A 25351-nucleotide genomic window follows, 5' to 3' on the forward strand; every position below is an offset into this window, starting at 1 on the left:
CTTCAGAACTGAAAGGTGATGGAAATAGGTTACTTTTCATAATTTACACAGAGATGCAAGAGGGCAGGTGGGATAGAGGCCTGGTGTAAAAGACATAGAGGTCCATAGTGGAGAAAGGAAATCAAGATGTTAAAAAAAGTGTCAAATTAAGCTGTGAATGGGAGAAAGAGTCCTTGCTAAGTGCAAAGTAAAGCAGTCTTTGTGTGTGTGTCTGTGTGTGTGTCTCTCCATCTGCCGTGCTGTCATACATGCGCGCACACACACCCCACATACCCCCCAGAATCGTTGGCACCACCAGTTTCCCTGTTTCATCACTGTCATACAGCACCGGATGAGACCCTTTGGTCCAACCAGTCCATGCCAAACATAAACCCAAACTAAACTAATACCCCCTGCCTGCTACTGGCCCATATCCCTCCAAACCTTTTCTATTCACGTACTTATCCAAATGTCTTTTAAACGTTGTAATTGTACCTACATCCACCAATTCCACAGGAGATTCATTCCATACACTGATCCACACTCTTGTGTGGAAAGAAAAATGTGTCTCATGTCTTTTTAAAATCTCTCTCCTCTCACCTTAAAATATGTCCCCCCTACTCTTGAAATCCCCCATCCCTAGGAAAAGACTACTATCGTTAACTCTATCTATACCTCTCCATTATTTTATTAACTTCTATCAGATCACGTCTTAACCTGCTACACTCAAGTCAAAAAAGTCCCAGTCTATCCAGCCTTTCCTTATAACTCAAACCTTCCATACCTGGCAACATCTTGGTAACTCTCTTCTGAACCCTCCCCAGCTTGATAATATCCTTCCTTCAGAACTGGACACAGTATTCCCGAAAAGGCCTCACCAATGTCCTGTACAACCTCAACATGACTTCCCAACTCCTATACTCAAAGAACTGAGCAATACCTTTTGCCATTTTTGATCTTGCTTGCACTTTGCATCGTCACCTCTTAACATTCCAAGATGTACTTTCTTTTTCCCCATCACTGTTCACATTCCTTTCTTTTAACTTGACAATACCCCCTTCACCCATGCTTCCAATCAAACAAAACCAATGGACATTGTATCATGAAATAACAAAAACTGAAAATGCTGGAAATCTATACCAGATCAGTGGCATCGGCAGAGAGAGAAACAGTTGACATTTCAGACCTTTAGTCAGTGTTATAATGATGAGCCATCAACCTGAAACATTAACGCTCTTTATCCTTAACACTTCTGGTATTTTATCATCCTGTTCTCTGAATAGAATCATAGAATCCCTATAGTGCAGAAAGGGGCCATTCGGCCCATCGGGTCTGTGCTAACTATCTAAAGAGCATCCTACCCTATCTCTTTAGCCTCGTATTTCTGGTGGCTAATCCCTGCACAGTGGAATTTAGTATGGCCTATTCACCTAACCTGCCCAAAATCAAATATCTGAAATGCATACTGATCATTCTGTTTATTTTCCAGTTTATGTTGGTTTTTTCTTTTTTTTTGTTATGAAGATATTATATTGGATATTAATTTGAGACTGACTGGAACTGTGTCTTGTATAAATCTGTCTATATCTTGACCTTTTGGGAAAGAACATTTTCACAGCCAGTCTTGCTCTGCAGCAGGGATAAATGTTGCAAAGAACATAGGCTGCCTCAACTGGAGTCATTGAATCTACAATATTTTCAGAGAGGGAACATAAAAACATACTTTGTAGGTGTACTGAAGCTCTTGGATTTGAACACAAAAATAGAACTTTCCTGGAGCAACAATCATAGCACCTTTTTTTTGTTCTCTGAAACCTCTTTCAAAGTTTGAGTTGAAAACCCACTGAAAGTCTTAATCACAAGTGGAGGGTACTAAAGGACCATAAAATATAGGAGCAGAATTAGGTCATTTGCCCATTTGAGTCTGCTCCACCATTTGATCATGGCTGATATGTTTCTCATACCCCATTCTCCTGCCTACTCCCATAACCTAGATCCCTTTACTCATCAAGAACCTATGTCTTAAAAACACTCAATAACTTTGCCACAGAGGGCTGTGGAGGCCATGAGTTCCACAGATTAACCACCCTCTGGCTGAAGAAATGCCTCCTCATCGCAGTTTAAAGGGATGTCCCTTCAACCTGAGGCTGTGCCCCTTGTTTCCTAGTCTCTCCTACTGCATTCCTCTATTTTTACTACCAAAATGGATAACCTCATAGTTTCCCACGTTGTCTTCCATCCCTCATTTCTTTGCAAACTTGTCTAGCATGTCCAAGTCATTCTGCAGCCTCCTTGCTTCCTCAACACTACCTGTCCTCCCCACCTCCGTTTGTGTCATCTGCAAACTTTGCAGTAATGCCCTCCGTTCCTTCTTCCAGATCATTAATGTATCACAGGAATACTTGTGGTCCCAACACTGCTGCAAAACTCCTCTAATCACAACCTACCCGTTTATCCCTATTCTTTGCCTTCTGCCAGTGAGCCAATTCTCTATCTATGCCAGTACCTTGTCCCTAATACCTTGGGGTCTTATTTATTTAGCAGCTTCCTGTGAGACACCTTGTCAGAGGCCTTTTGGAAATTCAAATAGATTACATCCACTGGCTCTCCTTTGTCTAACTTGCTTGTTACCTCCTTAAATAATTGTAACAGATTTGACAGACATGACATCCCCTTGACTAAGTTGTGCTGACTGCCTTATTTTTACCATGCACTTCTACCTACTCTGCAATCTCATTTGTAATTCTTTATAATGGACTCTTAAAATCTTACCAGTGACCAAGATCAGTGTAACTGACCTGTAATTTCCTGTCTTCTGCCTTCCTCCCTCCTTAAACAGGGATCTTACATTTGCCATTTTCAGCCCTCTGGGATCCTCCTTGATTCATGAAAGGTGCCACTGTGGGCGGCACGGTGGCACAGTGGTTAGCACTGCTGCCTCGCAGCGCCAGAGACCCGGGTTCAATTCCCGCCTCAGGCGACTGACTGTGTGGAGTTTGCACATTCTCCCCGTGTCTGCGTGGGTTTCCTCCGGGTGCTCCGGTTTCCTCCCACAGTCCAAAGATGTGCAGAGTCAGGTGAATTGGCCATACTAAATTGCCCGTAGTGTTAGGTAAGGGGTAAATGTAGGGGTATGGGTGGGTTCGCTTCGGGTCGGTGTGGACTTGTTGGGCCGAAGGGCCTGTTTCCACACTGTAATGTAATCTGTAATCTGTACCCACCAATGCATCCACAGTGTCCTCTGCTATCTCCTTCAGAACCCTGGGGTGTAGCTCATCTCGTCCAGGTGATTAATTCGCTTTCAGACCTTTTCAGCTTCCCCAGCACCTCCTTAGTGATGGCTGCTACTTGACTCTCGCAATTCTGGTATGTTGCTGATGCATCAGTTTTCACAGCGGAATACAAAGTACCTATTCAGTTTCTTTGCTATCTCTGTTACCCATTACTATTTCTCCAGCTTCATTTTGCAGCGGTCCAGTGTCATCTTTTAGATATCTGAGGAAACACTGTCTTTTTAATATTACGAACTAGTTTACTCTCCTATTTCTTCATCACCCCCTTTTTGTTGCTTTCTTAGTTGTCTTCTGCTGGTTCTTAAATCTTCCTACTAAACTTGATCACATTGTATGTTTTAACTTTTATGCTGTCCCTGACTTCGCTTGTCAGCCATGGTTGCCTCGCCCTTCCCTTAGCATGTTTCTTCTTGCTTGGGATGAATTTCTTTTGTGCTTCCCAAATTACCCCCAGAAACCCCTGTCATTGCTTCTCTACTGTCTTCTCTTTCACTCAAATCTGGCCAGTTTCTCCCTTATATCTTTGTAATTACTATTCCTCAATTGTAGTACAGTTAAATGTGATTCCAACTTCTCTCTCAAATTGTAGGGTGAGTTCCGTCATATTGTGGTCACTGTACCCCTGGGTTCCTTCCCTAATGACCCCTAATCAAGTTTGCCTTATTGCACATCACCAGATTCAGCATTGCCTGCTCCCTACCGAGCTCTACCACAAGCTGCTCCAAAAAACCATCTCATGGACATTACATGAATTCCATTTCTTGAGATCTGCTACCAACCTCATTTTCTTAGTCCATCTGCATATTGAAGTCCCTTGTTATTGTAATAGTGTTTTTCTTACATATCTGTCTATCTCCTGATTTATTTTCTGTCCCACATCCTGGCTACTGATAGGCCTGTATATAATTCCTATCATGGTCTTTTCTCCTTTTGCAGTTCCTCAACTCCAGCCATACATACTCTACACCTTTCAACTCGATATCACTTGCTATCAATTTTAATTTCACTTCTTGCAAACAAGGTAGCTATGCCCCTCTGCTCATCTGCCTGTCCTTTCAATAGGACATGTATCCTTGGATATTTAGTTCCCAGCACATACAGCTATATTTCTGTGACAACCACAACATAATACCTGCCAACTTCAATCTGCATTACAAGCTCACTTATCTTGTTTACTGTGCGCATTTAAGTACAACACCCTGAGTCCTGCATTGATTGCTTCTCATAGCTGTGTCAAGTTGTTATGGCTCACGCAGTAATCTGAAGAATAGTAGCATTTTGGTTCTGCTTTCCAATTTAGCCCCTCACTGTTCATATTCCCTCAGCAGCACCTCTTTCTCTTTCTATCTATATTATTGGTACTTACATGGACCATGACAATTGAATCTTCCCCTCCACTCCAAGTTCCTCAGCAGCCCAGATGAGAGATCCAGGCAATACAACTTTTGAAACTCTCTGTCCTAGTCACAGAGAATTGCCTATGCCCTTGACTATACTATCCTTGATTATAACTACTTCGCTTTTCTCCTCCCTCTTGAATGATTCCCTGTACCATGGTGCTATGATCAGTTTACTCATCCACCCTACAGCCCCCACACTCATCTACACAGCAAGAATCTCCAACCCGTTAGACTAGCTCAAGGGCTGAGGCTCCCTCAGCACAACCTCCTGGATCTCTCTACCTGTCCCTGATTGTTGACCAAATTTGAGGTAGTTTATTATAGGGGTGAGACTGCCTCCTGTTACGTCCAGGTAACTATTTTCCCCCTCACTGATGTGCTAAGACTCAAGCTTGAAGCTCAGACTAGAGCTTGCTTTTTTTTTTTGCAAAAATATACTTTATTCATAAACTTTTATCTACATTCACGGCTATTAAAGCAGTTCTGTAGAGTCTTTGAACATCAAGGAAAAACAAACATTGGAATTTGACTTTCCCTGCAGTTGCAGAAACCAAAGATATTTCTTCCTCGTGCAGGATACTACTTGCATACCTTGAGGCAGCGAGAGGGTCGGATAACTGCTCATCAACTCTGAGCCAGAGTTTCTCTAGCAACCAACGCTTCTGCACATGTGGTCATGCTGAACCACAATGGGGTCCACCAGCTCCCACATCATGTAGATGCAACACATTGCCTGACCTGGCATCTCCATTTTAATTATTTGTTCTTGATTTTTTTTTTAAAATCACTTTGGTCTTTGTTTGTAGCCTGCAAGCATTTCCCCTGTTTACCTTCAATCTGAAAGTAACCATAGTAGTCAAATTAGTAGATGAAAGATTTTCCTGTTGTGATTAGCTACAACTGATCCAGAAAGGCAACCCAGTGCCAACAGTTTGTGTTCCAAGGAATGTTGGTGAAGAGCAGCATTTTGGATAATTTGAAAAATGCTTACTCCTGAATTTTATTGTTATGATTCCAGGTGATATTACAAGTCAAGTCAAATCCCAGACTGAAACCTGGCTTCGTAGATCATACTTAGATTTATTTAGTTTTAACCATGTGGTCTCTCGCTGAAATATAAAGCAAATTCTGCAGCATTTGCATGCTTAACAATAAAACAGAAATCTATTAAGAGAAATGGATAAAATTTTTAAAAGTCTTTTGATCTACTTATACAAAATCAAAGATTTTTAAACGCACAATAAAACTATCATCCTAGTAATCTCAAAACATTCCTTTATAAATTGAAAAGAGAAAAATGAAAGTGCTCATATGTAGTACCCAAAGCACACCCTGGTATAGTACCCAAAATGCACTTTGTCAAATTACACTCATCAGAGTCCCTGTATCTTAACACCTCCTTAAGTTTATGTCTCTTTTTTGACTTCAACTTTTAGATTGGAGCTGATGATAGCTGTTGTATACCTGAGTTTAACTGAGCTCAGCTTTAAGTAACATCTTCAGTGTTTTATACCAATACTTCTGCTCTGGGACTAACACTAACTCTTCACTCTAAAGTAACCTAGTTCACTGTATATCCTTCCAAGAAGTCTTCCTCATCCAAGGTCTTCACAGGTCTGCTTCAAAATAAAACAAAAAGCTTTCTTTCCAAGCAGTGGCAGTTTCCCTTCAGCTTTTAACAGAAAACAGTCTGGAAATCGCTAACAAACCTTGAGGCCTTGTTATTTGTTTTGTGATCCAGCAAGGTAATCTAAGGTAAATTTTAAAAAAAAACTTTAAGTGATGCACAAAACTTATTCATTCTAAAGCCAGTCCTCCAAACTGTTTTAAGAGCAATCGCCATGGCTACAGAAGTATCTAAGTTAATAATTAACTTCAGACCCACTGAAAACCCATGGGTTACTAACTCCAATCAAAATTCCACACTTGCAATAAATGAGATATAATCTCAGTTTACATCATAACTGTTATTTGGCCAAAGTACTTTAAAGAAAACATTCTCTGCACAGAGCTTCATATTTTTCCCAGGCTTGGAAGAAGCATGTGTCTGTGTATTTTTAGAGGGGTGGTTGTATATATTTGTGCACTTTAGATCTTTGCTTGAGTAAGTTGCTGTGATAAGCTGGTAACAAATTTAAAAAAAACTTCAGGAACCTGGTTGACTTGTTCATGATGCTACCAAATGGTATAGTTCAGCACCACCTCCAGTTTTGAATTCAAACTTGTAACACCATATTTATTTTCTGTTCCTGTTGTGAACACTGCTTATTTAAGGTGGTTCTGATGAAGGGTTTCACATCAGAAACCACAACTTGTCTGTTTGCTGTGCCAATGCAGATCAGTACTTCTAGCACTTCTGTTTTCATTTTCGGATTTATTTCCAGCAGTATTTTTCAGTGTTTTGGTTAGGATTTCTGTGATGAAATAATGGTGTGAAATTTTGGATCCCCTTGAATTATGCAAGAAGACCTCAGGTGTGGATCAGACAGGTCAAGAAGCATCTGGGAGAGAGAGAGAGACTGTGTTTTCTTCAGAAGTAACAACAGTAATTAAGTGATGTGAATTTTATAAATGAGGTAGTTTTAAAGATCCAAAATCACTTGCTATGTTTGTATAGGAAAGGGGATCCCAATAAATCATGTCAAATAGACTTGACATAATATACTAGAAAATAAACTTGAGTCAGTTGAGATTTGTTCTGAATTAACCCATTCTGTCTCGCACCTTCTGTAAAATACACCAACCTCACCAGAAGGGTTTCTGGTTCAGTCACTGAGGTCTGCTTTTAAGGAGGGGAAAGTGAGTATTGCAGATGCTGGAGATCAGAAGTGAGTGTGGTGCTGAAAAAGCACAGCTGGTCAGGCAGCATCCGAGGAGCAAGAGAATCAACGTTTCAGGCGTAAGCCCTTCGGGAATGTGCTCGTTCCTGCTGAAGGGCTTTTGCCCAAAAAGTAGATTCTCCTTCTTGGATGCTGCCTGACCGGCTGTGCTGTTCTGGCACCACACTCTTCGAGTCTGCTTTTAAGTCCCTGCAATATCAAAAATCAGCTATACCTGATCATTATCCTGTGACCTTGCTGGAAAGTGCACATGTTTGAGACAGAATCAAGCTTGGCTGTGATGCCTACTCAGGCTTGTATACAGATTTAACTTTTTGGATGGTATTAATTAGATAACTCTACCAAAGGGTCAGGATATGCATCATGGGCCAAATTGCCTCCTGTGCTATTTCTATGATTTTACTTGCCTGCCTCTCTGAAACTGCACCATGACAGTAGCTGATGCTTTTGGGGAGGCTGGGAGAAAGTTGGTGGTTTGGGGGAGGGTGGGTGGAAGGAAGGGAAAACAAGAGGCAGAAGGATTTTTTTTAAAATGATAAAACAAATGAGAAAATGCTACACAGACGTGCCCCTTTGATATGCAGAGTGTTTTCATGTTTGGAATTGGAGCAGCTGGAGCAAATCCTTCTGTCCGCACAGGATGGCAGATGTAATATGAACGGAGTTTGGTAACACACTGATCTATCGAGGTCTTTGTCACTGAAATACATACACCAGCGAAAGATATTTTTAAAATGATTGAATTACCTATATTATGCCAGAAGCAATTACCAGTGGCATATGGAGTTGCAAATGAGCATAGGTACCAGTCATTTTTTTTCTTTGACCATCTGGAAATGGGATTAAAGGGGCCCAGTGATCACTGCAGATGGGGGTCAACTTCATTCAGAGGTACTGCAAGGATTTTGAACTCTAATCCAGATGGCAGTACTGTACAGTACCCTCATTAGCTGAGGGTAGGTTTATTAAGGCTTCAGTGAAATTATTTGGGTCTGAACTTGAGCAGACTGGCCTCAAAACGTTAAGTTCATTGTTTGAATTTCTCTTTGTTCATGTAGAGATTTAAGTGCTAATTAAGTTTGGTGGTGTCTTTCAGCCAGACAATATACTAATCACAATCGGCAGACAGAGAGGATTTGATTTAAATAAGTGATATGCTTTCTTCAACAAAAGATAATGCCGTGAGCAAGTTGATTGCTTTCAGTTGTAATTGATAGCCAAATCATGTGTGTGCTGTGCTTCACTTTAATGAGATATGAAGAGTGAACGAGAGGATGTCATCATGATGTTGCCTACCCCCAAGAGCGTCTTCTCTTTTCTGCCCCCCCCCCACCCCCCATCAAGAAAAAAGAAAAATGATCAGGGTTGAACGTGCTGGATGTTTTTGTTCTCTCAAGCAGGCTAACAAAGATCAGCATCTCAAGTCTGATGTTTCCAAAAAGTGGCTAGACAAGACTGCAGAAGCCAGTTGTTTGATCGAAGACATAGAGAGAAAAGCAAGGGAGGAAAACTCAAGTGGTTTTGGTAAGGATTTTTTTTAAATGTATAGGGATATGATGGGGAGGGGATTACAGTTAAATTCTGGAGGAGATATTAGTAGCATGAGGACAACTTTTCAAAGAACAAAATTGTGCTGTCATTGCTTCCCATTTGGTAAAATGAGCATTGATGTTTGAGTCATTAGCCTTTGACAATTAAAATTGTTTAGCACACTATTTTAAAGCATGTTGATTGTGCTTGCTTCATTCTGAAAACTGCTGTGACTTTGTATTTATAGTACAGGGAATGAAGTGGCTCTGTAATACTGGGTGCCTTACTGATATAATAAATGTCCTGATTACATTGCACGTTGTTTCCACAGCAGCCTGAAGCTTTTTAGCCTCTTGGCCACATAATCAGCTGTTAAAAGTTTTATACTGAGGTTGGACTGAAACTTGCTGTCTTGAGTGCCACAAGTGCCACTTTTGTTTACATTATCAGTTTACTGACTTTCAAATTGTTGTTCCAGTGATTTTTTTCTCTGAGTTGTTTTGCCTTATTGACCATATGAAAACAGATATTTGGGGGAAATTATCCCTAATGCCCTAAGGGTCAGTCTCCTTCCCTTTAGAGTTATAATATTAAACATTCCCACTAATTATTCTACTGGAGTTTTAATAGCTTGTGTGTTTTAGAACTAACTTCCCATTGTTTATATCACAGCAGAACATTTATATTCAGCCATTATCATTAAGTGGAATCATTTGAAGGGATGCCTTTTTTTTTCCCCTAGCAAATAGACAATTGTTTAGAGTAGCCATTGATTTCTTTTTGCTTTCCAGAATGCAAAAGTCCCTGGTTATTTACAAGATAATTGCATAGCGTAGGATTGCCAACTGTATCAAATTCCAATAATTTCTTGCTGTTCACAAGATTTCATCTGATCAATCTCCAAATTGATCGCATCATATCCTAATGCAACGTTGGGAAAATCTGACGTTGGCACTGTTAGCACTCATTGTTTAGTTAATGAGAATTATCTTTGGGAAATAAGCTTTCTATGGTTTCTGAGACTTGAAATAGATAAATACATGTATGTGGTAATGTTGTGCAGGACTTGGTTGAGTTCTTATCTGCGCAGCATTAGGTTTAGTTGGGTTAATCCTTTTTGGATGTGATACCCACATTTTTGGGGCTGGTTTCAAAGCAGTGCTACTGAATACTTAAATGTAACTGAGGCAGCTTCACTGAACTTCCTTCACCGTTTCCTGAAGTACATCACTGTCTCAGTGTCTTTTCATAATATGAATTGCTCATACTGAATATTCCACTAGCCAACTCCTTGTCTTCAGCCCTCAAAAGCAGTTTAATATTGGTATATCTCCATCCTTTTCAGGATAGTTTCCCAAGATTACCGACAGCAACTCACCAGGGATGTTTAAGGTTACAACTTACTGTGCTTTGAATACTTGTTTTGTAACTGTTCTATAAGCTTCTTGCATAATTTCAAACTCTGAAATGGGAGCATACATTCCTATTGCCTTTGGCTTTCCTGAGTGATTCATAAGCAATGAAGCATATGGTATCTGGCTATTTTCCATCTTTTTCTTTCCCTACCCCTGGAAAAAGTGTAAATATTAATGCTTTAAGCGGTTAATTCTGCTTTGTTTCAGCCTGAGGGTTTCCCAGCTGTGTTGCCTTTTGCTTTTTGAAGTCTGGCATTTTTGCCTTGCAGCTGCATTACATCGATATTATTTATCACTGAACTATGTCTTTTATTTTTTGGGTAGTCTTAAGGTTGCAATAGGCATTTTCTTGAGCCATACATATTAACGTGAAGGATTTCTGTCATTGGGTCGAGGAGCAAAAATTTGTGATTGGATCTGTGTTTGCTCTCAATTAATTAGTTGTTTGATTTACCCCATGTACAAGAAGGGTCTGTTTCTGTGCTGTCCATCTCTGACTCTTCCACTGCCTCTGATGAGAGGCAATAAAAAGAGCTGAAGCCAATTAGCGAGTCTTGATTAGAGTGGTGCTGGAAAAGCACAGCAGGTCAGGCAGCATCCGAGGGGCAGGGAAATCGACATTTCTGGCAAAAGCTCTTCAGCACTATTCCTGATGAAGGGCTTTTGCCCGCAACGTCGATTTTCCTGCTCCTCGGATGCTGCCTGACCTGCTATGCTTTTCCAGCACCACTCTAATCTAGATTCCTGGTTTCCAATATCAGCAGTCCTTGCTTTTACCCAATTAGCGGGTAGAAAGTTCAGTTCCTTTTTGGGGGGGAGTGCTTGTGATGTAGTGGTAGAGTCCTTTGCTCTGAGCTAGGAGACCTGGGTTCAAATCTCACCTATTCCAGATCTGTGTAATAACATCGCTAAGTAGGGTTGATTTAAAAGTATCTTCAACCCCGTTGAGATTCTAGGTCATGACTGATAATGTACCTCAATGCCATTTTCCCTTCACTGTCCCCTTATCTACGTTATGTTCCGTTTTGCCATATTCCTGTCCACTTGCTTAGCCTGTCTAAATCACGCTGAAGCCTCTCTCCATCATCCTCTCATGTTCTCACCTATTTTCGTCATCCAGAAACATGGGAACATTGCATTTTTGTCCACATCCAAATCATTTGATATAGGACAGAATTTTCCCTACTGAGGTGCGAAGGAAGTAATGAGAAAGATGGAAAAATATAGTGAGAATTAGAACATTTGATTGCCCACATTGGGTAAAAATTTTGCTGATTTTATCCCCTCACGGCTTAAATGGTGACGTCATTAGATGGTGACTAATTTTTTCCATATATTTGTATCTTCTTTAAACCCCAACTCTCTTTATTTACATGCCGCTCCCTGTTTTCTCTCTTATCCAAGAAACTAGATGGTAGAAGTTCCTGACATATAAGTTAGAGAGGTGCTTGGCAGCTGCAGTTTGCTGAAGGTTTGTCATGGCGACCATGCAACTTCCGAATGCTCCCCAGCCACCATTGTCCTCGACTCATCGTCCACAGAAATTGATATTCGCAAACCAGCCGCCTCATCTCATCAAGAATAGGACTAATGTCTTTTGTCCCAATCAGCTGACAATTCCCCGTGTCTATCACTGAAACTTGGGCTAACCTCAAGTTCTACCTCACCCTGAGTAAAGTTTACCATTAATTCAATAGATACTTTTTGGAATGTATGGAAATTCTAAGGGTAATCTATCCATGGTTAACCAGAAAAGTAAAAGATAGATAGTATCAAATTTAAAAAGCCTCTGTGTAAAGGCAGGTGGAAGATCAGCATGTTTGACAGAATATAAAAATAGCAAAGAATAGCCAAAATATTAATGAGGGGAAAATTGTGTACAAGAGAGCCAGCCAGAAATACAAAAACAGATATTTAAATACAAAGAAAATAGTTAACAAGGTGAATATTGGACTTGCAGGAAATGAGTTTGGGGGCTTCCTAATGGACAATAAGGAGAATGGCAGAATGACTTGCCCGGTATTTTGCATCAGTCTTCTCTGTAGATGTTATAAGCAATATCAGAGAAGCATTAGTGTTTACTGTAGAGAAGGACATGGGAGATATAGAATGTGTGGAAATAGATGGTGACATCTTGAAAAATGTCCATATTATAGAGGAGGTGGTGCTGGATGTCTTGAAACGCATAAATCCCCAGGACCTAATGAGGTGTATCCTAGAACTCTGTGGGAAGCTAGGGAAGTGATTGCTGGGTCCCTTGCTAAGATATTTATATCATCGATGGTCTCAGGTGAGGTGCTGGAAGACTGGAGGAAAAGCCAGGGAACTATAGACCGGTGAGCCTGATGTTGGTGGTGGGCACATTGTTGGAGGGAATCTTGAGGGACAGGATTTGTGTATTTGGAAAGGCAAGGACTGATTAGGGATAGTCAGCATTGCTTTGTGGGAAATAATGTCTCTCAAACTTGATTGAGTTTTTTGAAGAAGTAACAGAAGATTGAGGGCAGAACGGTGGACGTGATCTATATGGAAAGGTTCCCCATGGGAGATTGGTTAGCAAGGTTAGATCTCACGGAATACAGTCAGAACTAGCCATTTGGATACAGAACTGACTTGAAGGTAGAAGACAAAGGGTGGTGGAGGGTTGCTTTTCAGACTGGAGGCATGTGCCCAGTGGAGTGCCACAAGGATCAGTGCTGGGTCCACTACTTTTCATCATTTATATAAATGATTTGGATGTGAGCATAGGAGGTATAGTTAGTAAGTTTGCAGATGACACCAAAATTGGAGATGCAGTGGACAGTGAAGAGGGTTACCTCAGCTTACAACGGGATCTTGATCAGATGGGCCAAGGAGTGGCAGATGGAGTTTAATTTAGGTAAACGTGAGGTGCTGCATTTTGGGAGAGCAAATCAGAGCAAATATACCTTAATGGTAAAGTCCTCGGAAGTGTTGCTGAACAAAAAGACCTTGGAGTGCAGGTTGAAAGCGGAGTCTTGGGTAGATAGGATAGTGAAGAAGGCGTTTGGTATGCTTTCCTTTCCTGGTCAGAGTATTGAGTATTGGAGTTCAGAGGTCCTGCTGCAGCTGTACAGAACATTGGTTAGGCCACTGTTAGAATATTGCGTGCAATTCTGCTCTCCTTATCGGGAAGGATGTTGTAAAACTTGAAAGGGTTCAGAAAAGATTTACAAGGATGTTAGGGTTTAGAATTTGAGCTATAGGGAGAGGCTGAATAGGCTGGGGCTGTATTTTCAGGAGTGTCAGAGGTTGAGGGGTGACCTTATTGAGGTTTATAAAATTATGAGGGGCATGGATAGGGTAAATAGAGAGACTTTTCCCTGGGGTTGAGGAGTCCAGAAGTAGAGGGCATAGGTTTAGGGTGGGAGGGGAAAGATATAAAAGGGACCTAAGGGGCAACTTTATCATGTAGAGGGTGGTGCGTGTATGGAATGAGCTGCCAGAGGAAGTGGTGGAGGCTGGTATAATTACAGCTTTGAAAAGGCATTTGGATGGGTATATGAATAGGAAGGGTTTGGAGGGATATGGGCCAGGTGCTGGCAAATGGGACTAGATTGGGTTAGGTTATCTGGTTAGCATGGGCTAGTTGGACCAAGGGGTCGGTTTCTGTGCTGTACATCTATATGACTCTAAGTAGTGATTAAATCAAGAAGTGAAAGGAACTCCGTAAAATCACAATTGCCAGAGAAGCAGTACTGAGTAAATCATTGAAGGTGACAAATGCCAGATATCATCCTAGGGTCTTAAGAGGTGAGTAGTGTGATAATTGATGCATTGGCTTTAACATTCCACAACTCCTTTTAATTCGCAGAAGGTCACATTAGATTGGATCATAGCAAATTAAACTCTCATTCAAAAGTTTAAAAAAATCATCACTCAACACGAGGTCATAGTCCAGCAGGTTTATTTGGAAGTACTAGCTACACTTCTCCAGCTTCCACCAAAACACATTAAAACAGCCATCCCCTACGGACAAGCCCTACGCATTCACAGGATCTGTTCAGATGAGGAGGAACGTGATGGGCATTTGGAAGTACTCAAGGATGCCCTCATAAGAATGGGGTACGATGCTCAAGTCATCGATTGCCAGTTCTGACGTGCCACAGTGAGAAACCATAATGACCTCCTCAGGAGGCAGACAGGAGCTGCAAACAACAGGGTACTCTTTGTTGTCCAGTACTTCCCAGGAGCTGAAAAACTACGCTATGTTCTTTGCAGCCTGCAACACGTTATCAATGAGAATAAGCACCTCTAGAAGACCTTCCCCATGCCTCCATTTCTCACCTTAAACAACCACCAAACCTCAAACAGATCATTGTTTGCAGCAAACTGTCCGGCTTTCAGGACAACACTATACAACCCTGTCATGGCGGATGTTGCAAGATATGTCAGATCGTCGACACAGATACCACCATTACACATGGGGACAACACCCACCATGTATGCGGCAGGTACTCGTGCGATTCAGCCAACGTTGTGCATGGTACATGGTGCATGGTACATTGGTGAGACCAAGCAGAGGCTACAGAAATGGATGAATGGACACCACACAACAATCAACAGACAGAGTGCTCCCTCCCAGTCAGAAAACCCTTCAGCGGTCCGGGACATTCGACCTCTGACCTTCGGGTGACCATCCTCCAAGGTGGACTTTAGGACAGGTGGTAACGCAAAGTGCCGAGCAGAGGCTCATAGCCAAGTTCAGTACCCATGGCAATGGCCCAACGACTCCTTGGGTTCATGTCACACTACAGGTGATCCCACTGCAGCTCACGTACACGCTCGTGAAGACCCTCCCTCGTGTGCTCACACATACACACCTACACACGCACCCTCACACCCTAACACCCTATACCCCTTTACACTCTCACATACACGCACACTCTCTCAGATACTTATTAAACCCCCCCCGGCGCGCACGCACGCACTCTCTCGCGCATATGCGCGTGCACACATTGGTGGGGTGAATTTGTACTTGCAGAACTACATTTTATTTTGCTCAAAAACTGCATGAAACTGTAAATCCCTCTTTTCGAAATAGAATCAGTCTGAACATTGGGGCACAGACAGCCTCACACAGGGCACCTCATCTTGAATGCATTCTCTGAGCTGACATGGCACCTATTGTTAAACTTCACTTGAAACAAAATGTTCTGGGATATACATATGAAAGAACTGAAACCAACACCTTCATTCTAAAAGCTGAGAGACTTAACAAACAATCCAGGGCTTTTTCAATGTATAATTTCAGTTACATCACACTGTAAACTTTTGCTATAAATTCTGTGTATCATAATCTGATACTCCACAACCACCTGATGAAGGAGCAGCGCTCCAAAAGCTAGTTCTTCCAAATAAACCTGTTGGACTATAACCTGGTGTTGGGTGATTTTTAACTTTGTACACCCCAGTCCAACACCGGCATCTCCAAATCATGACTCTCATTCAAAAAGGGAGGAATGCAGGATGAGGAAACTACAGACCAGTGAACTTAATACCAACTATTATTAAAGATATTCTAGCAGGTACTTGGATAAGTTCAAGGTAATTGGGCAGAGTCAGTATGGCTTTGTGAAAGGGAAGTCCTGTTTTGTCAGTTTATCGGAAGTTCGTTTTGAGAATAAAGCATGCCCTGTGGATACAGGGGAAACCAATGGATGCACTTCACTTGGATATCCAGAAGGAATTTGGTAAAGTTAAAATAAAAGCTCGTGGTATGGTGCAGAAGAGATTATTTAGCTTTACAGGAAGCAGCAAAGAGTAGGTATAAATGGATTTTTTATGGTAGGCGTGTTCTAACAAGTGGTATGCCGGGGATTGAAGTTCAAAGCTCAAGTAAAATTTGGATGAAGGTCTAAAAGTAGGGTTGCCAAACTTGATGATACAAAGATAGATAGGAAAGTTATTTGTGAAAAGAACTTAAAGATGTTTCGAAATGATGTAGATAGGTTGAGTGGGCAAAATCTGGCAAATGGAGTGTAATATGAGAGGTCTGAAAAAAAAACATGTTATCCAAATAGTGAGAGATTGCAGAGTTTTGAGATGCAGATTGGCCTGGGTGCCCTCGTGCACAAATCACGATACCGCAAGTAATTAGGAAGGCAGGTAGAGTATTATCACTTTTCGGAGGAGAAAGTGAGGTCTGCAGATGCTGGAGATCAGAGCTGGAAATGTGTTGCTGGAAAAGCGCAGCAGGTCAGGCAGCATCCAGGGAACAGGAGAATCGATGTTTCGGGCATAAGCCCTTCTTTAGGAAGGGCTTTCACAAAGGGGTCTGAATGCAAAAGTAGAGATGTTATGCTTCAGTGATACAGGGTACCAGTTATACAGAGACTGCATCTGGAATACTGTGCACAGCGTTGATCACCTTTATTGAAGGAAGTATGTAAGTGCTTTGCAAACAATTCAGAGAAGGTTTCTCTGGCTCATAGCTGGACTTGGGTGGGGGGGTGGATCATCTCTGAAAAGGATAGATGTGGAGATGATGATTCTTCTAGGAGAATCAAGAACTAGGGGGTCCCTTTGAAAATCGGGGATTGCCCATTTAAAACTGAGGTGAAATGTTTGAGGGTCATGAGTGGATATGTTTTCCTGTATAGATTGTAGAAACAAAGTTCTTGAATATCTTATAATGCAGGTGTAAATAGATTCATGCTAAGCAAAAGCATGAAAGATTAGGTAGGTGGGAGTGTAGATCTGAGATCCAATATGATCAGCCATGTTTTTATTGAATCACTAGGCAGGCTTCAGGGACTGAATGTGTTGTCCCTTCTCCTTACTCATGTGTTTATATTGGCTCCCAATTAGGCACTGTGAATTAAAACTTATGCCCTTTGTTTCGAATCTCTCCCCAGCTATGCACCCTCTGACTTGGATCTACAACTCTTCAATGTCTGCGTGTCTCCAATCCTGGCCTGTTGCACATACCTGGCTTTAATCATTACACCAAGTGGGCTATGCCTTCAGCTGCTCAGATCATAAAATCTGGAATCCCTCTCTCAACTCCTCTACCTTTCCTCTTTGCTTTTTAAGACATTCCTTAATATCTACAATTTGACCAATGTTTAGTCATCTGCCCTAATGTCTCATGTGGTCTAATGTCAAATTTTGTTTGATAACTCTCCACTGTATGCCTGAAGATCTCTTATTATGTTGAAGGCACTAGTTCATAACATACACTTGCAATTGTGCTGTTCCATATTCACGCTGAGAGGTAGTATCTTATTTCAATCCATGTTTCTCTCTCTTTTAGCTACTTGGTCTGTTTCCATGCTGTACACATCTTTTTCTTTTTTGTTCCAGCCGTCCAAGCTGACCAGATATTCCACATTAATGTAGTCCCATTTGCCAGCATTTTGGCCCATATCCCTCTAAACCCTTCCTATTTATATACCCATCCAGATGCCTTTTAAATGTTGTAATTGTACCAGCCTCCATCACTTCCTCTGGCAGCTCATTCCATGCACATACCATCCTCTGTGTGGAAAAAGTTGCCCCTGAGGTCCCTTTTTATATCTTTCACCTCTCACCCTTAAACCTATGCCCTCTAGTTCTAGATGCCCCCACCCCAGGGAAAAGACCTTGTCTATTTACCCTATCCATCCTCCTCATGATTTTATAAACCTCCAGAAGGTCACCCCTCAGCCTCCGACGCTCCAGGGAAAACAGCCCCAGCCTGTTCAGCCTCTCCCTATAGCTCAAACCCTCCAACTCTGGCAACATCCTTCTAAATCTTTTCTGAACCCTTTCAAGTTTCACAACATCCTCCCTGTAGCAGGGAGATCAAAATTGAATACCGCTTTCTAAAAGTGGCCTAACAAATGTCCTGTACAGCTGCCTTACTCAATGCACTAACCAATAAAGGCTAACCTAACACACACCTTCTACCTGTGACTCCACCTTCGAGGTACTATGACCTTGCACTTGTTCCCTTTCTCAGATCTTCAATATCATGCACTTTTTTTTTGGATGGTGTGTGGAAATCCAGGTCTACAGTGTTTCCTTTAAAGCTCAGTTGTTCAGTCCTATTTTTTTCTGTTTTATACGCACTGGCCCAGATTTTCCAATGGTCAGATAATTGCTTTTGAAGTGTAGGTGGGGCCCTGCAGGCCCCGCAGAAGCTGCTTCGTAGCAGATCCCAAAGGATTTGCCTAGGAAATTAAAGATTTTGTTGAGAATTTGAAGAGTTCCACTGGATGTATAATCAATTTGGAGAAGGTAGACCATTTAAGTACCAAGTCTAACTACTGAGTAACTATTCAACTGACCCCTCAACTTGTCCCTCTCACCTTCAACTACACCTCCCCCAGACCCTGACCTGAAACCCCCTCTGAACTGACACCCCCTCTGAACTGATTATCTCTCTCACTCCAACCTACCCCAAATACTCCTATTGTTTACCTGGTATCCTCCATGCCTCCCTATCTATCTGACCTACACTCAGGCACCCTAACCTCACCCTAGCCTTGTATATTTTTCGCAGGAGTTGTCAAAGTGGCTGTCCTTGGGAAATCTGGCTCCAGTGCTCTATCGCCCTTCCCTTTCCCGATGATTTTGATATTCAGAACTGTGTAAACTATCCAAAATGCGAGAGTCCTTTGTGCTTGATGTGAAAGTATTCAAGCTGCAGGATTTGTGCTCTATCTCTTGAGCCGTGTATCTCAGGATCACATTTTGCCGCCTTCAGTACTGCATGTTCTCCTGATGGTTTTAGAATTTTTTTCCTGTTTAAAATCCAGATTTCCCTTCTCTGTATTTTCTGATAAACTTTTTTGGGGGGGGGCACTTGTGATATTTGTTTCCTTTTTCTTGTTTCATGACTTGAGAAAATACGTTTTTGGAGAGATACTATGTGGTCAATCAAAGGTTTTTTTGTTAAAACTTTATGGATGTAATTTATGTTTGTTAACCTAGGGAATTCAGTAGATTTAATGGGTCATGTACATAATATATCTACTTGTTTCCATTCAGTTTTTCCAAAGTTCTCCCCTTTCTATCATTAAATAGCACAAAATGCCTTATGTCCCACTACTCATGGGAAATTCTCAAATCTCAATTATCATCTGCCCTTCTTTTGAAAATTGGAGCTCCATTTGTTTCTTGGTCATTGGGTCAACTTCTCTATTTAGTTATTGCCTCTTCTAGTCCGTTTTAGTTTATTGGTTATGGGCGGCACGGTGGCACAGTGGTTAGCACTGCTGCCTCACAGCACCAGAGACCGGGTTCAATTCCCGCCTCAGGCAATTGTCTGTGTGGAGTTTGCACATTCTCCCAGTGTCTGTGTGGGTTTCCTCTGGGTGTTCCAGTTTCCTCCCACAGTCCAAAAATGTGCAGGTTAGGTGAATTGGCCATGCTAAATTGCCCGTAGTGTTAGGTGAAGGGGTAAATGTAGGGGAATGGGTCTGGGTGGTTGCTGTTCGGAAGGTCAGTGTGGACTTGTTGGGCCGAAGGGCCTGTTTGCGCACTGTAAGTAATCTTAAAAATAACATGGTTTTCTCTAGTCTCTTTGGGCTGAGCAGTCTTGCTGTTTGGGGTATTAGCGTTGGCCTACTTAGCTGCTACTGCATTGTGGGTGACTTCCTGATGATTTTTTTTTGTTTCCTTGCTATTAAAACCAGACTATTTACATTATTTTAAAAAATCACTCCTGGGATGTGGGAAATATTGGTTCGGGCAGTACTTATGGCCTACCCCTAAATGCTTTTGAAGATAGTGGTGAGGCACCTTTTCAACTGCTGCAGTCTGTGTGGTTTAGGTACACCTGCAGTGCCAGTAAGGAGGTCCTGGATTTTGACCAAGTAACAGCAGTTATGGTTCCAAGTCAGGATGGTGTGGCTTGGAGGGAAACTTGTAAATTCACTTGTAAGCTCCAATAAAGAAGTAATTTTGTAGTATTCTTTGATAATTTGATAAACAAGCTACCAGAATCCCTCCAGTCCTTCCACTTTGCTACTTCGGTTCCTCAGAGATGTGCACTGGATGGGGAAATCTGAGCACAGATTTGAGTAACTGCTTTGCAAATGACTTTGTCCTGTCCAGAAGTGTAACCCTGACGTCCGCATGACTCACTGTGACTCACTGTTTCAACAGCAGTGCTTCATTGTTCTAAAGTTCAAGGCCCTCCAATAAATAGAATCTCTGGTACATTATATCTCCCACCAGCCCTAATGTACAGCAGCCATGATTTCTATCTTTTGTTAACTTGAATATATAATGCATTGCTACTTTTATTTTTCTCAGCACAATATATTTGTGAAAAGTTCCAACATTGAGCATTACTTTCAAGTTCTTAGGCTGCTCATAAGAAAAGCAGATTAGCCCATCTTCAGGGTTGGCAGGCCAGTAATTTTGAACAGAGAATTAACTGGTAAAAAGGTTTCAGCTTGTGCATTTCAATTCAAACAGTCCACAAGCCCGAGTGCCCCTTTTTTGATTTGGTATGTGGGTCTATACCCAGCTATTTATTTTGAAATGCTCTACACCCGCTGGGTTTTGGCAGTAGATAGGAGGAAGTCATTGCTGTAGTATTGCATAGAAAATATAATCCAATATGAGCTACATTTTCTGCTTCACATGCTGAAGTCATCATATTTTCTCAACTACATTCTGAGAGTATAGATCTCTTTTGATCGGAGTATTGAGTTGGGGTACATGGGAAGGGAGACATCAGTGTTCTGTTAAATGCCTTGCATTCAGAAGGCTTTGTATTTTGACTCCAGGTGTTTTGAGTAATTGAGGGAGGAGCTGTATTGTATATCAGATGCTGGGCATCTTTAGCCTTTGTAGTAACTTGTATTTTTTAAAATTACTTGAGGCCTTTTTTTTTCCAAAAATGATTATTTTAGGAATGTGTCAGCATTCTAAATACACTGCATCATGAGAAAGGTAGGGCAAAGACACACTGATTTGGAATGAACAATATAAACCAAGCTCATTCTTGACCAAATAAAATGCGATCCTTCAGAAATAAAGAGAAAATTAGAGAATCAGCCAACCCCTATGCTGCTATTTTTTTTGGAAAAATCATAGTTGAAGGGCCAAGCAGATGCCTAGTGGAAACTCATCAAATTTCCTGCAGTTGAATATAAAAAAAAAGTCAGTGTAAGACCTTGAATTGAATAGGTTAGCGAGCTGACAGATGGCTGTTAAAAATTTCAGTCCAGATTCCTCCTCTCTACCCCCCCCCCAAGCCATTTTTAAACTGAATGTGTCAGCAGACATTGAACATAAGTGTATCTCTATGCTGGAGCTACATTCAGTAAAGCAAGCAGTGTTTGTTGACTTATCTGGTTAATCAGTAGATATCACTGGGAAGTAATGCTTAAATTGTACTTGACCAAGCTTTGATTATGTCTAGTTCTCTTTATTAAGATACAAAGCAGCCAAGCTTTGGCAGTGTTGCAGGGAAGAGCAATTAAACTGATTTGCAGCATTCGAGAACTAAGCTGAGGAAATAATTAGTGTTAGGTAGGTTGATTAAATGTAGCCTTTTTCAGCCTTGGTAACTTAGAGTTGTGTGGTCTAATAAATGGTATCAAAAAGATGTATCCAAGACATGCTGTTTACAATGAATGGTGACCAAAAGGCAAAGGACATGGGTTAAAACTGATGAAAAGTACATTTATGACTGATGTTACGGGGTTTTTCTTTCAATTCCATGCTTGCAATGGATTTTACAGCAGAATGGCAGAGGAGAGAGAATTAGAATTATTTACAACCAAATGCTGTGATTAGACTAGCTGTGTTTTGTGACCTTTTATCTTTTCCTGGCTCTCGGTTGATCATCTAATCAGGAAATGCAGAAAAGTGAAGGAATTCTTCAAACCGTTTCAGACTGAAATGTCCACCTTTTTATCTTCTCCCAATGATTCCCCACTACCAAGGTTGAAAGGACCTTAGTAGTGTCCAACCTATTTCCCACTCTTCTGCCCTCACCCCTTCTCTTCCCTCCCACAACAGCGAGTGTTCCCGGTCCTTAATTTACACGCAACCAGCTGCCATTTCTGCTACCTCCAGTGGGATGTCACCACCTGACAAACATTCCCCACCCCTCCCTTGGCAGCATTCTTCAAGGATTGTTCCCTGTGGGACACCCTGGTACACACCACCTTTGTTTGTAGCATCTCCCCACACCCCCATGGCACCTTCACATGCAATCTGGAAGGTGCAACACTTGACTGTTTACTTCCTTGCTATCCAAAGCCCCAGACATGTCTACCAGCTGAAGGAGCGATTTACTGTACTTCACTCGATCCAGTCTACTGTATACTGTTCACAATGTAGTTTTGTTTACGTTGGGGAAACAAAATGCAGACTGGGTGACCATTTTACAGAATGTCTACATTCTGTCCATAAAAGTGACCTCGAGCTTCCAATTATCTACCACTTCAAAACAGCAGTGTGCTCCCATGCCAATATTTGTCTCCAGCCTGCTGTAATGCTCCAGTGAGCCGTTGGGGACACTGCAGCCTTCAGGGCACAACATCATGTTCATGCTTTGAAATTAATACACCTCCTTCTATGTGTATTACCTAACTCCACACCCCGGGTCTTGACATGGGTTGCTTTCAGCACTAACCTATTTTCAACCACTTATATTTCTCTCTCTCCTCTGTCTCAACCGATCTGCTCACTATTCTTTATCACCACTCCCCATATTCAGCATAAATGCCACCCTTTCCAAGCTCCTATCCTTTCTGAAGAGGGTTCACTGAACTCAACGTTTTCTTTCTTTCTCTCGCGCGCTCTCTCTCTCCCTCTCGTGCTCTCTCTCTCCCTCTCGCGCGCTCTCTCTCCCTCTCGCGCGCTCTCTCTCCCTCTCGCGCGCTCTCTCCCCCTCTCGCGCGCATACCCCAGTGATCCAAGAACTTAAATCCTTGCTTCCTGCACCAGTTCCCCAACCACACGTTCAAGTCCATTATCTCCCTGTTTCTGGCCACACCTGCCCGAGGAACTGGAAGCAAACCGGAGATAACCACCTTGGACTGAAGATGGCCAAGAAACCAGAATTAGAGAAGTGCAGAGCTCTTGAATGTTTGTGGGACTAGTAGAAATTGCAGAGAGGGTGGGATAAGGCCATGTACAAACGTAGAAAATCAGTAGAAGAATTTCAAAATCACAGAATTGCTTGTCTTGGCCAGACTATGCTAATGAACACAGGGCTGACAAGGGTATAGCATTGTGTGGATTATATATAAATATGAAATATATATGTAATTTTAATTTTGCAAAAGTTTTCTGTAGTCTGCAGGAATCGTGCTACAAAGGCTTGATTTGCAAGCAGGGCAATGGTGCAGAAATCAATAGTGGAATGTGTGAAATTGAGGAAGTGCAAGAGGCCAGAAATAGATGTGTGCATTCCTAAATGATTATTTTAAGTTCAGAAAAGAATCTGTCTTTTAATTTGGCTTTTCAGACTGAGTAATATAGTTCATTGATTTATTGGATTTTTTTTCAGTTGATAGCATGAGGGAGGATAAAGGGGAACCAGTGGATGTACTGGTGTGAAAGAGATGTTTCCTTTTGTTGAAAAATCTAGAACTGGGGGTTACGTTTTAAGAAGAGTTGGAGTGCCTATTTAAAGCAGGAGGAGAAGTTTTTCTGTCAAGTTTGTGAGCCTTTGTTTCCACCGTCCTTTGAGAGAAAGTTTTGAGGGTTTGAATGTTTTTAAGGCAGAGGTATAGATTTTTGATTAGCAAAGTGGTAAAAATTTATTTGGCAACGGTGTTGAATATTAGAATGTGGAGTTGAGGTTGCATTCAGATCAGCTATAATTACCTCGAATGGCAGAGTAAGTTTGAGGTACTGAGTGGCGTATGTCTGCTGCAACTCCGTAGCAAGGGGAAAATGAGGTGTATTTATTTTATTGCATTTACTTTTCTGTTTGCCTGCTAGTGTAAAATCAATATCTGAGCACACAGGATTTGTCACATTATTGTGAATAGCTATCTTGAACATTTGGTGAATAGGCTGAGAATTGAAAATTACCTGTCAAGAGGAATATGATGTGAAATACAGCAGTATCACAAGGAGTATGATGTATGCAAGGATGCTTGGACCAAAGCTGAAACAGTAACTGATATCCTTTTTTTTTTCTCTCTCTCTCTTTTCCCCCCCCCCCCCCCCTTTTTTTTTCGGCCTGGCTGAACCATATTTACAATAATAAGTCAGTGTCTCTGTTAAAATGCAACTTTTTCTGTGTCACTTTGCAAAGTAGTTTCTGGCTCATTGTCCTGTTAAACCTGTAATTTATTTTCAATTGCCTTACATTGTCAGGCCTTATTATCTTCAAGAACTTGGTTCTCAAACATAAACATGACTTTTTCGCCTCTTCTTGTATGGGTGTTGTAGAATTCAGCACATCTGGCATTGTCATGGATATGCTGACCTCAGTCTAAAGCAAAAAGCTGCATTAGCTTCCCAAGCTGTTTAACACAAGTCATGAAATCCATGTGGTGTGGAAGTAACTGAGGTGTAAGAGCAAAAGATTTTCTCGATTGGGAGAACCTTTTAATAAAAGTTCATTGTATGGTCTGAGGATAGAGAAAGAAAGTATGTAATCTGAGAGGCTTTGTGTGCTGCATTGATTTTGCTTTAATGTTCTCGCTTGGAGAAGTTTGAGGGGAATGAGACTTGTAATTTGGACACCACTCAAACATTAGATTTAGTTTGATTCAGATCTCCAGCAATCTCAGTTCTTATTTTACGTTTTTCTCTGCATTCTGAACGGCTGCGGGTCTCTTGAAGACTATAGGTAAGTTCCATGGTTAACACTGCAATTTATGAGGAGAAAGTGAGGTCTGCAGATGCTGGAGATCAGAGCTGGAAATGTGTTGCTGGAAAAGCGCAGCAGGTCAGGCAGCATCCAGGGAACA

General features: G+C 41.5%; 1 protein-coding gene across 8 annotated transcripts in view; it reads left to right on the forward strand.

Annotated features, from left to right (window-relative positions):
• Positions 1 to 25351, forward strand: part of LOC122543360 (LIM domain and actin-binding protein 1-like) — a 143091-nt gene that overhangs the window by 95154 nt on the left and 22586 nt on the right. For 6 of the 8 annotated variants that reach the window (XM_043681981.1, XM_043681980.1, XM_043681978.1 and 3 more), the window contains one exon: positions 8910 to 9036. The exons of 1 other annotated variant lie outside the window; for it this stretch is intronic. In XM_043681981.1, coding sequence (XP_043537916.1) covers positions 8910 to 9036 — 127 coding nt within the window. The remainder of the gene's footprint in view (positions 1 to 8909; positions 9037 to 25351) is intronic. One more of the 8 variants, XM_043681976.1, reaches the window with a different exon arrangement.

The sequence above is a fragment of the Chiloscyllium plagiosum genome, chromosome 43, assembly GCF_004010195.1.
Source record: "Chiloscyllium plagiosum isolate BGI_BamShark_2017 chromosome 43, ASM401019v2, whole genome shotgun sequence".
NCBI lineage: Eukaryota > Metazoa > Chordata > Chondrichthyes > Orectolobiformes > Hemiscylliidae > Chiloscyllium > Chiloscyllium plagiosum.